At 43.6% G+C, this 18,273-nt stretch overlaps 1 protein-coding gene across 2 annotated transcripts in view; it reads left to right on the forward strand.

Moving 5' to 3' along the window:
- The first annotated feature begins 8,673 nt into the window (after nucleotides 1-8,673).
- LOC147110504 (sodium/mannose cotransporter SLC5A10-like) overlaps nucleotides 8,674-18,273 on the forward strand; it is a 161,185-nt gene continuing 151,585 nt past the window's right edge. Inside the window, exon 1 of one of the 2 annotated variants that reach the window (XM_086000535.1) lies at nucleotides 8,674-8,844. In XM_086000535.1, the coding sequence (XP_085856661.1) occupies nucleotides 8,734-8,844 (111 nt within the window). In that variant the 5' untranslated portion in view covers nucleotides 8,674-8,733. The remainder of the gene's footprint in view (nucleotides 8,845-18,273) is intronic. The other variant, XM_086000537.1, reaches the window with a different exon arrangement.

The raw sequence follows: 18,273 nt of genomic DNA on the forward strand, positions 1-18,273 counted from the left end.
ATCAATCACATGGCCACAATACGAGATTTGTTTCCTGAAAAACTCGCATTTGGGGCGGTTGGCTCGTAGCCCATATTCTTGTAATCTAGTGAGCACCCGCTCCAGGTTGGCAAGGTGTTCACTGTCATTTTCGCCCGTAACCAGGATGTCGTCCAAATAACATTGGGTCCCCGGGATCCCTTGCAGGACTTGTTCCATCGCCCTCTGCCAAATAGCCGGAGCTGATGCTACCCCGAATACCAGTCGGTTGTACTGGTAAAGACCTTTGTGAGTGTTTATCGTGAGGTATTTTCTAGATGCTTCTTCTACCTCCATTTGTAGATACGCTTGGGCCAGATCAATCTTCATAAAGCATTTCCCTCCAGATAGTGAGGCAAAAATATCTTCTATCCGCGGAAGTGGATATTGTACTGTGTGAAGGACTGGGTTCACAGTTACCTTAAAGTCCCCACAGATGCGAACCTTCTTCGGCTCCCCAGGCGTGCTGCTCAATGATTTCTTCATTACAGGAATGATGGGTGTGGCCCACTCGCTCCAGTCCACCTTGGACAGCACACCCGAACGCTCCAGACTCTCCAGCTCTGCTTTGACGGCTGGGCGGATCGCATACGGCACCGGTCTGGCCTTAAAAAAATTGGGCTTTGCGTTATCTTCAATTTTTATCATTGCCGTTACGCCTTTTAGAGTCCCAAGTCCTTGCTGGAACACCTCTTTCGCGTCAGCTAGAATTTTTGACAGTCGTCCAGGTGTGACGTTGTCATCCTTTTTGTCAGCCACAGTTAGCGCCTGAATGGAATGCCAATCCAATTGTATTTTTCGGATCCATTCACATCCCAATAATGGTCGTCCTCCATCTTGTAGTATATATAGATACAGTTTCTGTGTTTCCTTGCCGTTGTATTTAACGGACACCCTTATTTTTCCTCTGGGGTAGACTTTTTGCCCCGTATATGTCTTCAAGACAATGGACGTGTCCTTCAAGGGTATGTGTGAGAATAGCTGCTCGTAGTCTCATCAATTCATGACTGTTAGGGCTGATCCTGTGTCCAATTCCATCTTTACTTGGGACCCTGCTACCATGAGGGTGACCCAAATGGTTCGGTGATCCTCCTTTGCGATCACGTTATGTAACTTTAGACAACTTAGTCTCCTGCTCCCGGAGTCATTATCACTCTTCTGGTCTTCTGAACTACTGTCTGTCATCTTTTGTACTTTCTTGTACTTTTCCTTAGTAGTTCTTTTAGTGTTGGTTTTCTTTCCCGACCTGCAGACTCGTGCTATGTGTCCCACTTTTCCACATTGCCTGCATACTTTGTCCTTAAACCAGCAATCCTTCTGGTCATGGGTTGTTCTGCCGCAGCGATAGCACTTTTCTGCTCCATATGCCACTTCATTGGTGCTATATTCTTGCGGTTTCTGTTGTATTTCCGCAGCTCCCCGTGCTGCTGCTTCGTAGGATACTGCAACGCTGAAAGCCTTTTCTAGCATAAGGTCCTTTTCCGAAAGTAGTCGTTTCTGGGTTCCTTCACTCTGGAGCCCGCAGACAAACTTATCCCTTAAGGTATCTGCCAGTCCTGCTCCGAACTGGCAGTGTTTCGATAACTTGCGTAGTTCCGTAAGATAGTCAGCATTACTCTCGTCTTTGTGCTGGTTTCTTTTATGGAACTTGAATCTTTCTGCTATCAGCAGCGGTGTAGGGTTTAGATGTTCCTGTAAGATATTGACAATCTCTTCAAAGCTTTTCTCCATTGGTTTAGCTGGGGTAATTAAATTCCGCAATAGGCCGTACGTTCTCGCGCCCATCAAATTCAATAATACCGATGCCTTCTTTTCATCGGCCACCTCATTTGCCTTGCAGTACACTTCAATTCTTTCCACATACGTGGTCCAGTCTTCTATTTCGTTGTCGAAAGCTGTGATGCTGCCACTCTTCGGCATCTTGGGTGGTTTAAAATGGCGCCTCACGCGCTTTTCCTTCTTCCCCAATGGATTAAAATGGCGCCTCCCGCGCTTTTCCTTCTTCCCCCGCTGCTGCCAATGCTGCTCCTAGCGTTCTAAATAGTAATGGCGGCGCCCCGCAGCTTTCTGCGCGTCTCTCTTTTGTTAATTAATTTTCTTAGTTTTATTCTTCTTCGACGCTGTCCACTACACGTCTCTTTTCCTTCCCCCTTTTTTAATTTTCTTTAACACTGCCCGGCTCTTGAGCACCGGCCGCGCCCTGTGCGCTCCACCCTCTTTCTTTTTCTTCCCGACGACGCTGCTTGGCCCCCTTGCAGAGCCGCTCGATCGAGCTCTAGCCCGCCGCAGTCCGGGAAGGGTCAGCGCACTACCTGCTACCAGCCCGATTTGCTGAAATACCTTGACTGGAGAACCAAGCCCAGCTCTCCACAGCTTCCCCTGCGATTCTCTGAACTCCGATGGATCACAGGGCGGTTGCCCACGGTCGACGCCCGTTGCTCTGGCTTCGACCTCCAAGAAGCTTCTTTTCAGGGATGGATCCCCGTGAGGTGATGCAGTACTGCAGGTGAGTTTGAACCTGCTCGTCGCCACTGTAGTGTCCGCGTATAAATAACACACGGACTACAGGAGAACGGTAATAACAGGTGTTTACTGAACAGAGGGTATGCTGGAACTAACTGTACAAATTACTACACGGTGTTATATACAGGTGTGGTCACTACTGGTACTGCAGTATACAGGGGCTGTAAAAGCTAGTTCCTCTCTTAAAGGTACATACATTACACAGATCTCTGTCATAAATTTATGTTTTTAATATGCCTTTCAGATAAAAATTGATTTTAGGTAGTTGTACTTTTTTTTTAATAAGCTCTGATACAAACTTGGAGCAGAACTTTCCTGGGCCCCACACCACTGCTGGGGCCGAGCATTCTGTGGTGACTTAATTGGAAAGTTGTGGGCGATGCACTGGCTGGTGGCAGGGTGCAGCTTAAAATTTCTGCCAATACTATCTAAGGATATCTACATTTCTTTGAGACACAATCTGGGCCAACTGGTTTCCTGTGGGAACGTCACTGTACACAAGAGTATCAGAAATTTCCTCATGCCTTTTCAAATGTTAAATATGTGGAAAAGTTGCAGAACCAAATAATTGAAATGCAAACCAGGCATCAAAAGCAATCAAACGCATCACAATAATCAGAGGTCTGTTAATTACCTGAATGGTAAAATTGATAGGGAAAATCAGCAACACTTTATACTATTCCTATTTCCACGGTTCCCTGTTTGCTTGCTTTTTCTCTACACTGCTTCCATGTTGTGACGCCATCCAAACTATATTAATCAAAGACTCTTTAAAAGATTCTAGTTTTAAAAAGGACACCAAGAGTTTGGACTTTTAATTATTTTGGGGAAGTTTTAAGTATTGTGCAAGTCAACCACTGTATTGCTGATTATTTGCTGTATTGCATCTGTAATTTATAAATTCTTGTAAATAAATATGACTCCTAGTTTAGCCTAAAGGATAGGGTCTTGACCCTATGGTGATTTCTGGCCTTTGGATTAAACAACACATGGGTAACCGGCATGGGTCTTGGGTATTTAATATAGTATAAAAAGTGTAATTAGTCTTCCACCATCTGGGAGAAAGCTTGAATATAAGAAATAAGAGCAGGAGTAGGCCGTTCGGCCCCTCGAGCCTGCTCCACCATTCAATAAGATCATGGCTGATCATCGACCTCAACTCCACTTTCCTGCCCAATCTCCATATCTCTTGATTCCCCTAGCGTCCAAAAATCTATCTATCTCAGCCTTGAATATACTCAAAGGGCTAGATTTTCGGGGAGCCGTCAAGCGGGGTTTCAGGCGTGTGGGGAGGGAAAATCCCGACTTTGGGGGTCCCGACACCATCCCGCCCAAAACCCCGCCCCACGTAAGTTTCAGGGGCGGCGGGTACCTGCCCCGCACTGGGACCCGCCGAAACCAGGCGGGAAGGGATTAGTGCCAATTAACTGCCTGCTAACAGGTACTTAACAGGCAGCTTTTAGCCTAATCCCTATTTTGAGGGGTTTCGTGTGGGTTTCCCGACGGCTCCAAAGCACGCCAGGTTAGAGCAGCGGGCCGTTGGGTTGAATGAGTTCGAGGGGTCGCGATGTGGGCGCATGAGTGTAAAGGTAAGTGTGTTTGGTGTGTCTAAAGTGTGTAAAGAACTTTTACTCACCTTTACTTACCTTAACAGCCTTTCTTCCTGTAGCTGTCGGGAGCGCAGCACTCAGCCGGAACTGAAAGCTGAACGGCTGCAATCTGTCAAAAGTGACAGCGTTCAGCTTTTAGTGCTGCTGAGATTTCTAAATGAGTCTGCGCAGAAGGACTCATCTTAGAAATAGACTGTCAGTGTTTGACAGCTTCAAACAGCTGTAAAACACTGATATTTCATGTCAGAAATCTTGACAGATGAAATTTCAGTCTGTGACGTCACCTGTTGCCGGGTGGCCCTTAATTGGCCTGCTGAGCCCGCCCAGCGGGCTCAACAAGGTCAATCAAGGGAATATCGCGCGGATTGGCCAGACGTCGAAGTAGGCGGGTCAGAAACCCGAAAGGGGAAGTCCCGCCTTCTTCCCGACAGGTTCGACAAAATCGACCCCAAGGACTCAGCATTCACAGCCCTCTGGGGCAGAGAATTTAAAAGATTCACAACCCTTTGAGTGAAGAAATTCCTCCTCACCTCAGTCTTAAATGGCCTGAGACTATGTCCCCTAGTTCTAGACATTCCAGCCAGGGGAAACAACCTCTCGGCATCTACCCTGTCAATCCCCTTCAGAATTATAACAATCTTGACAGACTCTAAATGGAGGAATACATTTACATCTCCTCTGTCTCAGTACCAAGTGAATATAGTGTTGGTATAACCAAAACTTTCTATTCTTTGTCTTACACGTCTTGCATGGCTGCAAAATGACACTGCAAATCCCTTTAGTAGAGATGGGATCTAGCAAGGCAAATAAATCCTCCATTTAGGGAGCTTAGATCATCTTCAGCTGGCGGTGTTGTCCAGTAGCAAGTTGATCTCCCAGCAAACAAAGCATATGAGATTTTACTGCAGGAACTGACCTTCGTGGCCAATTGTTTTAATAGGGACATTACATTACTCTTCCCCTCATTCCAATACTCAGATCATTTGCAAGATTAGAGAGAGATAGCAACAATAATTCTGACAATTGCATAATGGCAGAGGAAAGCTTGGTTCTCAGACTGAATGGGACTGATCATCAATTGACTCATATAGACTACATACAGATAAGACCTGATGCAGGTAGAGGGCCAGATATGGTACAGGGTCAGCAGCTCAGAGTGTCGACTAACTAAATTTTGTCCCTTCAGTTGTGGGTACATTGTTGACACTGCACTAAAGTTTTCCAACAAACAAACAGTTTGATTTTTGTTGGCAGGATAAATAACCCTCTGGGACGTTACATTCTAGCTGCCCTCACTTAGCTGCATTACTTATTGACTCTGCGCACATAACCTAGCTCTTCAAAAGTTTTAATGGGAGATGTTTCTGTAAGATTCAATTTGCAATTATCTGATGATATCCAGGTTCCTGAAAGGTGCTTAGCAACTTAAACTGCAGTACTGAGCCACACAGATCATAAAGGTCCCAGGTTTGATCCCTGGTCTATTATAATAAGCTCAGCTGGAGTGGTGATGGGAATATTCCAATTCAGGAACATAGGAGTAAGAATGGGCCATTCAGCCTCTTAAAGCCTGTTTTGCCATTCAATTAGATCATGGCTGATCTGTATCTCCACTCTATCTACCTGCCTTGGTACTGTAACCCCTTAATATCCTTGCCTATCAAAAGTCTATCAATCTCAGTTTTGAAATTTTCAATTGACCCCCACCCCAAAACCGCAACAGCTTTTTGGGGGAAAGGGTTCCAGATTTCTACTACCACTTTATGTGAAGAAGTACTTTTGACATCACCCCTGGACAGCCTAGCTCTAATTTTGTTCTGGAATTTGCATTAACCCCATCTGGGGGGGGGGGGGGGGCGCGGGGGGAAATCGGCCAGCACTCAATGCTTCCCGCTTGAAGGGGTATCTGGGTGTGCGTACAGACATTGGGTGAGCACAGGATTGGGTTCAGCGATGGTGGTTCCTTTCTTTCCACCCACACTGTGCCTCACTATCCTGTTGCTACAGTCTAGGCTCACACGGGCAGAATGTTCATTTGGGTGCAGCTGGCAACCATGGAACTATACCCCAATATGAGGGAATTAAAAAAAAATATATTATGTATTATTTTATTGTTTAATGAGCTTTATCATCCTCTATGGTAGATCTAAGGAGAACTGTCAGATGAATAATCTGACTCCTGTTTGGCACCAAACTTCTAAATGGACAATGTCCACGTGGTATCTCCCGTTCCGATGATGCAGTACTTATTTACATGGAACTTGAACCACGTTCAAAGAATGAAGAAGACCATGCTCTAGGTAGGTAACTGAGCACCAAATAGTGGAAAGTTGTTTCCTTTCCTAGTTCATACAGCAATCTTAGGCCAAATTGTACCTTACTAAATGGAATAGAAAAATTGTGAGGATGTCCCAGTATTAATGACTAACTGTTTCACCGAACCATTTGTCCAAGTGCTTATTATAATAGTTGAGAAGTTCTTGTTTTTTTCCATTTGGCTCGCTTGACAAATGTATTTCATTGGTGCTTGATCTTCTTAAAGTGCTGTTCACAGCTAAAAATGTAACATAACAAAGTGCCTTTTAGCTTAGCTGAGCATAATTCAAGCTTTGGTAAGCACAACACGTTTTCCATTAATCTTGCCTCTTGCTGTAAAGTGACCAGCTGGCAGATTGTTATGTTGTTTGCATACTGACTCACATACTTGGTTACCTCCCATTTGCTATACATTAAAACCAAGACCACTGAAAGGGTTGGCTTTAATAGACTATTGTCCATTATATATGTTTATCATTTCAAAGTCTAAATTCTGTGTTTAGATAATAAGAAAAGTCAAGGATAAGCAATAAGTTTAATTGAAACTCACCCCTCTAGTACTCTAATTCATCTTCATAGCATACAACTGTATTTTGAATGACCCCCAGGTTTGTTTCTAATTCCCTGCCTAGCACATTATTTTAAATATTTATCACTGAGTAAAGAAGTTCTTCCTGATAGCTGCTTCAAAATTTACTTTCACTACTTTTCATTATTGTTCTTTGGTCTTAATTACCTGCCCTACTTTAAAGCAATAAATATTTGCCATTATATAAGATGTAACCCAGATGCCAGAAAGCATCCCTTAATAGGGATGCTAACAGGTGCAGGAAACAAACAACTACAGATCATGTGAGGCTTCCCTACATGTTTGACTGTCAGTGGAGGAACATTTATATGGGAAGGAGGAGGGTGTGAAGGGCATTTTGGTACATCCTGCACAAGTTGTAAATGGTGTTCAGTGATGGTAAAGTGGCTGGAGAATGGGAAACGTGCTTGCTACAGCATGTTGTTACAAGGTGTGATTGGCTCCTGATATCTTGGTTGCTCTGGTAAGGTCAGTGAATTTCTTCCTGCATTAAGTAGCAGTGTGACAATTGCAGGAGGTGGTGCTCGATAGCAAGGTCACCTCCTTCCTCCACTGGGCCTGTATCATGCCCTTTATGGGCTTCCCTCCTTCTGGGCCAGAAAGCTGGGTCTTCCTATGCATAATTCAGTCAATAACTGGGCAGCTGAAGAGTCTGTAAATATGGGAGCAGAACGCCCTGAAAAACCAACAGCCTCAGACATTACAATGTTCCAAAATAATTTTTGACACAAAATGAATGTCATGCCCCTTTAAGCTGTTACTTCCCCCAAGTGACTTTGCTTCAGTGTGAGCCTAAACAGTGAGCATTGATGAGGTACATCACACTATAGCTAAGCGTGATTTTCAATTTCATCTAACATCCATTTTCCAGCGTGAGCCCCTGTTACATTCCCTATTCCTAGACAGAAGATACTGAGGCCAAGTAAATGCCTGCACCCCTGAATGGGATCAGATCTGTCAACCCCGCATAGACCAGAGGTCAAACCTGGGATCCTCTTGGTCTGTATGGCTTAGTAGCAAATCAGGCAGATCCTTTACCTTAGCAAACTAAAGCTGATTTTTAGGTCTTAATAGAGCCATTTTTTAAATGACCTGAAGGATTTATATAATAGTGTAGCAAGTGTTGTACTAATTATTTCACAAGCGATGAAGAAATTACTAATGCTGGAAATCTGAACTAAAGACTGCAAGTATTGGCAACACACAACAGGTGGGTCATCACCTGAAAAGATGTTACTACTTTTGTGTACAGAACCTTCATTGCAACTGGGAAAAGAAAGCTTCCTTTTGCTACTGACTGGCAAACGTTTTTTCAAAAGTTGCAAGGATAAGAACAACGGCAAAATATTTAGAAAGTCTTGTCTAGTTAATAGTTAATGTCAGTCCTGTGGAAGCTGACACATCAAGTTTGGAAAGCAAACTCTTACACTGACCGGTTGGTAATGGTGTGATGTACTTTTCTGTGTGTTTACAGGGATTCCTGTCATACTGATTAAAAGGTTTTCTTTTTTAATTGGGGGAACAAACATGCAATTACCACATGGATAGCACCTACCTCTACTCCAATGCGATACATTTGATTAATGTTCGATTTCCTGTGTTAATCAGTTACCTCATTGGCAATCAAAGTTCGTACAATATCAGTTTGCTTCGTCACACACGAACTCAAGGGAAACAATGGAGGCGAACGGAACTAGCGGCTATTACATCTCTGCGCAGTCCTTCAGCATCTCTGATATTATAGTGATTGTGGTTTATTTTGTGCTGAACGTCTTTGTTGGAATATGGGTAAGTATTCGCCTTTATTTTCCTGTTGCTATTAACTATGGGCTCGTCGGCAATTGCTTACTAATCTCTGCAGTCTGACTCGATTTTGTCCTGTAAAAGCTATTGACCGAATAGGGAGCTGGCAGCGTGAATCGTGGCTGTAGATTTATTTTGAGATTAGTTAAAACCCATCCATCTGGACATCAGACGTGCATTTTACTAGAAGGGGGAATAGTTGAGTAAACTTCAGAGTCGTTCAGAATTCAGTAAACCAACATTTAAGTTCTCGTTGTTATACTAGATGTGTTTAAATTGTCTTTCTGCATCGCCAATATATGGAAAGTTTTGACACTACAGCATTTAATCTTTAAAACCATCAGAATTATGGTAGGCATTATTACTGTTCGGGATTAGATACTTGAAATGTTTTAATTGTTCTATCTATCCATCCACAAGGTATTAGTGCCAGACTGTTGCACAACTTTCTTCTGTTGAAATATTTCCATTTGGAACCCATGGAAAGAAGCGAGCGTCTAGTCTTCCGATTTCCAAATTGTTTGAAAATAGTGTCAGCGGCTACAACACTTGTATATAATTCAGGCCAAGGGCCTCTCTCGAGAGTTCACTGTGACACTGATAGAAATTTGTCCTGCTCTGTGATGAAAGGAAGACTTGGAATCATAGAAACTTCCCGGACAGAAGGAGGCCATTCGGCCTGTTGTACCTGTACTGGCTCCTTGAAAGAGCAGTCGTACTTACACCCACATCCCCGCTTTTTGTCCGTAACCCTGTAAGTTCCTCATTCTCAAGTACCTGTCCAACTCCCTTTTAAAATTATTTATGGAATCCACTTCCACCACTTTTTTTCCCCAAGTACAGTGTTCCAGATCCCGACAATTCTCTGAGTGAAAAAAAATCTCCTCATCTCCCCTCTAGATTGTTTGCCAATAATTTTAAATCTATGACCTCTGGTTATTGACCCACTCGACAGAAGGGATAGTTTTTCTCTATCTTGCATTTATACAGCGCCTCTCATGACCTCAGGATGTCCCAAAGTGCTTTACAGCCAATGATGTACTTTTTTGACATCAAATAGCAAATTGGATTTGTTCCCGTTTACTGGAGAGTAATGGGACTTTAAGAAGCAAAAATAAAAGTAATACATTTCCTTTATAACAGGTGATGCATTAACGGAGAGCAGATCAGTTTATTTTTGCCTGTTAATCTCTGCTCATTAGTTTTGCTGACTGATAGAACAGATGTACCCAACAGTATTCCATTCAGCAGCTTTACTCCTTTAGTTTAATGACTAAATTAAAATGTAATGACTGGGAGGCTGCCTGCAGGATCCTCAGCACTCAATAGTCAAGTGTCTGCCTTTGTAGAAGCAAAATCTGTTTTTTAACTTGGGTTTTCTCTTTCTCGTTTTGTTTCCCGAACTTAATGGGTGCTGACTTGTGCCAAGGTACCCGTGGCTGTCAGCGGTAATGTCAGAATGATAGCAGGGCTTAGATGGTTATCCCTATCCCTGTAATCTCCTCCAGCCCCACAACCCTCCAAGATATCTGCGCTCCTCTAATGCTGGCCTCTTGCACATCCCCAATTTTCATGGCTCCACCATTGGTGGCCGTGCCTTCAGCTGCCTAGGTCTTAAGCTCTGGAATTCCCTCCCTAAACCTCTCTGCCTCTCTACCTCTTTCCTCTTTTAAGACGCTCCTTAAAATCTACCTCTTTGGCTGAGCTTTTGGTCACCTGCCCTAATATATCCTTATGTAGCTTGGTGTCAAATTTTGTTTTATAATGCTCCTGTGAAGCGCCTTGGGATATTTTACTACATTAAAGGTGCTTTATATAAATACAAGTTGTTGTAAATATGAGGACAGGTTGCATAAACTTGGCTTGTATTCCCTTGAATATAAAAGATTGATGGGTGATCTGATCAAAGTGTTTTAAAATGTTAAAAGATTCGATAGGGTAGATACAGAGAAACTATTTCCACTGATGGGGAATCAAGAACAAGGGGACATAATCTTAAAATTAGAGCTAGCAGATTTAGGAGGGAAATCAGGAAGCACTTTTTCACACAAAGGTTAATGGAAATCTAGAACTTTCTCCCCCAAAAGGCGATGGATGCTGGGGGTCAATTGACATTTTCAAGACTGAGATTGACAGGTAAGGGTATCAAGGGATACAGATCAAAGGTGGGTAAATGGAATTGAGGTACAGATCAGCCATGACCTAATTGAATGGGGGAGCAGGCTCGAGGGGCTGAATGGCCTCCCCCATTTCTAATGTGCTGTCGCTCGTTTTGTGCTACCACCCAAGATGAACTTCACCCCTCATAGTCTGTTAGAGTCTTGCTACACGCCAAAGCAATTCCCACCTCTCTCCAGACTTCAATACCCTCTTGAAAACCCCTGAGTGGGAATCAACTCGTGAAGAGAAACCGTGCATTTAGTAACCAGCTGTGGAACTAGTCTAAAATGTTGGCTCTATAGCTCATGAGCAACATCAACAAGTACTTGCTTTTATATAGCACCTTTAACGTAAAACGCCTCGAGGAATTTCATAGCATTATCAACCAAAATTTGATACCGACACATACCGACAGATATTAGGGCAGCCTGAACAGTCGAAGAAAGTAAATTTAAATGTTTACAATCAGCATTTTTCATGAGTTCCACACAGTTCTCCCTCCTCCCCACTTGACTCTTTCAAATGTATTTATAAATTGTGTGACACCAATGAATGACTAATGTAGTCAATACTTTCTGTGTTCACATAAAAAGAAAACATAACTGCAAACACTAGGAAATATGGAATAAAAGCAAAAAAAGCTGTAAATCCTACTTTGCCGATGTCCAAAGAAGGGTGCTTACATCTGAAAAGTTAACCTGTCTTCTGTCTCTGTAGATGCTGACAGATCTGCTGCACCTTGCCATTATTCCCATGTATTCACACAATGGCATGTCTCACCAATGTCAATGAAAGAGTAATTGGATCTTAGTGAACTGTGAGGTTACAGACTGTGAAAGTTCCTGTTTTTATTTTTAAAAACACATTCTGGAGCACTGTTTACAAAAATAAACATAGGTTTTGAAGAATACGAAACATTTTTGGATACCAGCTCTATTCTGTATTTATTTTTTCAAAAGTTAATCTGAGTAATAGAAAGACTTAGATTTATATAGCGCCTTTCATGACCTCGGGACGTCCCAAAGCTCTTTACAGCCAATGAAGTACTTTTGAAAGTGTAGTCACTCTTGTAATGTGGGAAAAGCGGCAGCTAATTTGGGCACAGCAAGGTCTCACAAAGAGCAATGAGGTAATGACCAGATAATCTAGTTTTAGTTATGTTGGTTGAGGGATAAATATTGGCCAGGACACCAGGGATAATTCCCCTGCTCTTCTTCAAAATAGTGTCATGGGATCTTTTATGTCCACCTGACAGAGCAGACAGACCTTGGTTTAATGTCGCATCTGAAAGACGGCACCTCCGACAGTGCAGCACTCCCTCAGTACAGCACTAAAGTGTCAGTCTGGATTATATGCTTAAGTCTCTGGAGTGTGACTTGAACCTACAACCTTCTGACACAGAGGCGAGAGCGCTACCCACTGAGCCACAGCTGACACTGAGTGCTGCTGATGACCAACTTCTCTCCTCCTTCAGTACACCTAGCCATACAAGAGATCAGACAGGGTGATCTCGTCTCAGACTGCTGCTCTGCAAGCAGCCACTAGGAATTGGGTGAAAGCAGCCTTACGAGTCCCAGCCTGTGATCTTGACGCTCATTGAGTCTTCGCCGCAATGGCTTCCTGGTAGATATTGGCACTTAGCGTGGGAGGAGCTGTTGGCTTGAACCAGTATCCAAACACACTGTGTCGCATCTGTACCTCAACTCCACTTACCTGCCTTTGATCCATATCCCCTTGATGCCCGTAGCTAATAAAGATCTGTCAATCTCGGCCGTGAAAATTTCAGCATCCACTGCCTTTCAGGAGCGAGAATTCCATATTTCTACTGCCAATTGTGTGAAACAGTGCTTCCTGATTTCTCGCCTAAATGGCCTAGCTCTGATTGTGATTTTGTTGCATTTAACAAAAACCTCAGCTTCAGGGCATTGTACATCTTTACCTCCAGAGTATTGCCTTAACAGGTTCCCAGAGAAATTGGAATTTTCAATTGAGAAATCTACAGGAGAATGACCATACTGGGAATGTAACTAACTATCTTTCCCCTCCCCTCCCATCCACATCCCTTGATGGTGTTGACCACCTCATGCCAGAGTATGGTTCCACCGATGCTAGTCATCCTAATGCACCTTGAGCAAATGACCTACCTTCATATGTGAACCTAAACAGTGAGCGTCAGCGAGCTAATCAACTGTATGGAGCCTCACAGTTAAGCCTGATGCTGCCCTTGCCTAGTGCCCACGTACACTTTCCAACAGGTGTCAATGGAATGATCTTGAGCATAAATCCTGGGTGGCTTTTCCATACCCTAAAGATGCTGAGGCCAATTGTAGCTATATTGTCAGAGATCAGTTAACTTATCACAGGTATGTTGATAGGGTTAGATGAAGTAGGGTGGCAGGAGGCTCATGAGGAGCATAAACACCAGCATAGACCAATTGGGCTGAATCACCTGTTTCTGTGCTGTTAATTCTATGTAGTTATGCTCTGGTGTAGTAAGTGGTACAGCCCACAGAGGGAGCTCTTCCAACAGATCACTTACAGCATGAAAGGTAGACAGTAAATCTGTACGGTACAGGAAACTCTTTGGTATCCGGCACCGACGGGACCGGGATGGTGCCGGTTGATTAAAAATTCCGGATGACGGAGAGGGTTATCTACCGAAGCTATTTTTAACTAACAAAAATAAAAAAATCAAGAAATGTGCAGTATACAGTAATTGGGTACTCACCTACAGAATGTTGTGTTAAATGGATGGTGGAAGATGCTTGATTAAGTACAGTACTGCCAGTTGAGGGTAATCCATAACTCTTTAATTACTTAACAGTAAAACAAAACTTATACAGTAAACGACAGTATACAGTACTGTAGTTGACTGTACACTTATTCCAAGTCAGCTGGTTCATCAGGAATATCCATGCCAGCTGGGTCATCAGGATCAGGCACTTCAACAGATTCTTCAGGCACTTCCACTGCTTCAACTCTTTTGGAAGCTTTCTTAAACATGTCCCGGATGTCTGCTTGCTTAGTGGACTCTTGCCTTTTTTGTAGAAAGGTGGAATGAGGAATATGGAGGTGCATAACTTGGGCCGAGTAGCAAGGCTGCCTTTCAGCAAATTGGAGGATTAAAGCAAATCCTTCTGCAGCTTTAGCCCAAGAACTCATCTTCTCTTCAGAAATCTCAAGAGACTACCGGCAGCGCGGGAGAGTCAGACTCCTGTTATTGAGGTGTTTGGACTTCCGACAGCGCCAAGAAGCCGCGTAGTGGCAGTTTGGAGAACTACCCCCACTGACTAACTCAGCCACCGAAGGGGGCCTCGGACTCGGCAACATTTTCGGTTATTGAGGTGTTATTTTTGGAGTATGAATTTTGCCGGTTAATAGAGAATTCAGTATATTTAGGTGCCGTTTAAACGAGAGTTTCCTGTACTTCTAAAGATGTTATTACCATTTACTTCTATGATTCAAGCTAATAAAAATGATAAAGCACCAACAATAAATGCAGAGTATTTCTGTTGATTATGTCTGACCAAATGCCATTTGCCTAACCTTACATTTGGACATACTGGGAAACAGTTGAGTAAAATGTGGAATTTTATTTGTTGAAAGGTTGTCTATCAACACATGAAACACTCGCTGTTTCAAGAGTGGTCAATCTTTTGATGCTTGAGCAGGAAAAAGTAATTATATACTGACAGATCCACTTGAAATGCACTGTATACTGGTACACTAACTCCTTCTCATTAACTACAGTACACATGGAAGTCATTTTGAAACCTATCCCATCAATGTACCTTTTAACATTCCTTGATTTCAACTATTTACTTGATATCCAGATTATACACATTCATTTCTCTCTCATAGTTCACCCTCTTTCTCCCAATGCAATGCATTCTTTCCCCGCTCTCCTTCCTCTGTCTCTCATTACCCCAGTTTAATTCCTATGCACCTTTTCTCTTTCTCATTTACTCTTTCCTTCCCTCTCTCCTCAGCTATCTTATTTTCTTCCTTCTTTTCTCACTCTTTCATTCCAGGCCTCTGTTCCTTCAGTGTGTGGTATTCCCATTAAGTTTGGAAGATGTGACTAGTTCATCCTTTCAGTGCAAGATAATAAGAGTGGCACAGGGGAGGGTTCCTGCCTGAGTCTGTTGAGAAGCTCAGAGCTGGTGTGCCTTCCATTCTTCCTCTATTAACTCATTTGTTCTCAATCAATGCCTGTGCTTTGTGGACTGGGTTAAAGAAAGAAAGAAGAAAGATTTGCATTTGTATAGTGCCTTTCACAACCCAAGGACTTCCTATTATGTCCATGTATAATTGAAACACGGACTGCAGGAGTTGATTATAACAAGTCTTTACTGAATGGAGACAACCTGGAAACTGAAACTACAGAAGCCTGCTAGGGCCTTTTATACACGGGTGGCCACTGCCGGTACCGCAGTCAGAGACCAGTTATTCCCTTAAAGGTACATACACAACAATTCCTCCCCTTTTAGACAAACAATACTTAACATTCATTTAACAACTAAATAATAACTAATTACAATTACAATTATGGTTGCTTGATACATTGGTTGAAGTTAAGCAATTGTAAGTTCAGTCTTTGAGGAGGCTTCCTGATTCTGTCTGGATAACGCCTCTTTGGGATATCAGGTTCTTCTGGCAAGGTTGCGTCGGGATCAATGTCGTTGTTTGGGTCGTCTGCTTCCAATATCACCGATTCTGCGGTAGATGCAATTGGTACTTCGGTTTCATCGCCAGGTGTATCAGATCGTGGTGTGGAGTTGACATTTTCCAGTGACTCTAGAATCTGGTCAGCATGGTGTCTTACAATGCTCTCTCCAATGTCCACGGTATACATTAGAGGTCCTTGCCGTGTACAGATCGTTCCTGGCTGCCATTTCTCTGTGCGGTAGTCCCGGGCCAAAACTGGTTGACCTATCTTAAAACTCCTGGTCGGCCTTTCATTCATATTCTGAAACTGCCTGTTCTCCACATCTCTTCTGACGTTTGGCTTAACCAAATCCAAGCGGCATCTTAGTCTTCGATTGAAGAACATCATGGCTGGAGTTTGGTTGGTAACCGCATGTGTCGCATTCCGGTAGGCAAACAAGAAGTTATCCACCTTGTGTTGTAGGGGTATATCTTCATTACACATTGCCTTGATAGCCTTCTTGAATGTTTGAACAAACCTCTCGGCCAATCCATTAGTGGCTGGATGATATGGGGCGGATGTGTAATGCTTAACACCATTGTTCTTTAAGAACCTCCGGAACTCTTCAGACACAAACTGTGGTCCATTGTCAGAGCAAATCTGTTCAGGCAGCCCATTCCTGGTGAATATGGTTCGTAAGACTGTGATAGTTTTTTCTGTGGTGGTTGAGGACATTTTTATTACCTCTGGCCACTTTGAATGTGCATCCACCGCAATTAAAAACATCGAGTCCATAAAGGGACCAGCAAAATCAATGTGCACCCTTTGCCATGGAGATGAGGGCCACTCCCATGGATATAGAGGGGCTTGTGGTGGGGCGTTTTGGACCTTCTGGCATCCTGTACAGCTCTTGGTCATCTCTTCGATTTTTCTATCGATTCCCGGCCACCACACAAACGCTCTGGCAAAGTTCTTCATTTTTACCCCTCCCAGATGACCCTCATGAAGCTCATTGAGCACTCTATCCTTCAATTTGGGTGGAATTACTACTCTGGATCCACACATCAAGGTTCCTCTGCACACTGACAGCTGTTCTCTTCTCGGCGAGAATGCTGGCAGCAGTGGTTCGCCATGTGCTGGCCATCCCTTCACCGTTAAATCATAGACCCAGGAGAGTGTCGGGTCATTTCGTGTTTCCTTTTCTATGTTTGCATTCGTCACAGGGAGACATTCGACTATAGTCGAGTGGAATAACTCCACTGGATCCACTGCCAGTTCATCTTCCACCATCGGCAATGGTAGGCGCGACAATCCATCAGCATTCCCATGCTGTTTAGTTCCTTTGTACTCGATGTCATATTGGTGTGCCCCTAGGAAAAGGGACCACCTCTGTAGCCGTTGTGCCGTCATTATCGGTACGCCCTTCTGAGGGTTGAAAATGGAGATGAGAGGTTGATGATCAGTTAGTAGAGTAAATTTCTGACCGTGCAGGTAGTGATTGAACTTCTTCACCACCCACACCAGGCTGAGGGCCTCTCTGTCAATCTGGGCGTAGTTACGCTCGGCTGAAGTTAACGAGCTTGACGCAATAGCTATCGGCCTCTCTGAACCATCAAGGAATTTATGTGACAGTACCGCCCCAATGCCGTAGGGAGACGCATCACACGCCAGTCTTATCGGTAGTGATGGGTTGTAGTGAGCCAATACTGCTCTTGAAGTGATTAGGTCCTTAATCTTCTGAAAGGCCCGCTTACATTCATCGCTCCATTTCCATGCTACTCCCGTTCGTAGTAGGGCGTTCAGTGGATGCAGAATTGTGGACAAATTCGGCAAAAACTTATGGTAGTAATTCACCAATCCGAGGAATGACCTCAGTTGCGACACATTTTCAGGCGCTGGAGCCTTAACTACCGCTTCAATTTTGTCAGGGGGCTTATGCAACCCCTCTTCATCAATCACTTGGCCACAATACGATATCTGTTTCTTAAAAAACTCGTACTTGGGGCGATTGGCTCGTAGCCCATGTTCACGTAGTCTAGTGAGCACCTGCTCTAGGTTGGCAAGGTGTTCACTGTCATCTTCACCTGTCACTAGGATGTCGTCCAAGTAACACTGAGTCCCCGGAATCCCTTGCATGACTTGTTCCATCGCTCTTTGCCATATCGCCGGAGCTGATGCTACTCTGAATACCAGTCGATTATACTGGTAAAGAACTTTGTGAGTGTTTATCGTGAGATACTTCCTAGAGGATTCTTCAACCTCCATCTGCAAATATGCTTGTGCTAGGTCAATTTTTGTAAAACGCTTCCCTCCAGATAGTGAGGCGAAGATATCTTCTATTCTTGGAAGAGGATATTGTACTGTGTGAAGGACTGGGTTCACCGTCACCTTGAAGTCCCCACAGATGCGAACCTTCCTTGGCTCCTCAGACTTATTGTTTAACGTTTTCTTCATGACAGGAACGATGGGTGTCACCCATTCGCTCCATTCTACCTTGGATAACACGCCTGCATTCTCCAGATTCTCCAGCTCTGCCTCGATGGCTGGGCGAATTGCATATGGTACCGGTCTTGCTTTGAAAAACTTGGGAATTGCATTCTCCTCTA

Source organism: Somniosus microcephalus, chromosome 11 (assembly GCF_052327205.1).
Source record: "Somniosus microcephalus isolate GS21.2 chromosome 11, FLI_Smic_1.0, whole genome shotgun sequence".
Lineage (NCBI taxonomy): Eukaryota > Metazoa > Chordata > Chondrichthyes > Squaliformes > Somniosidae > Somniosus > Somniosus microcephalus.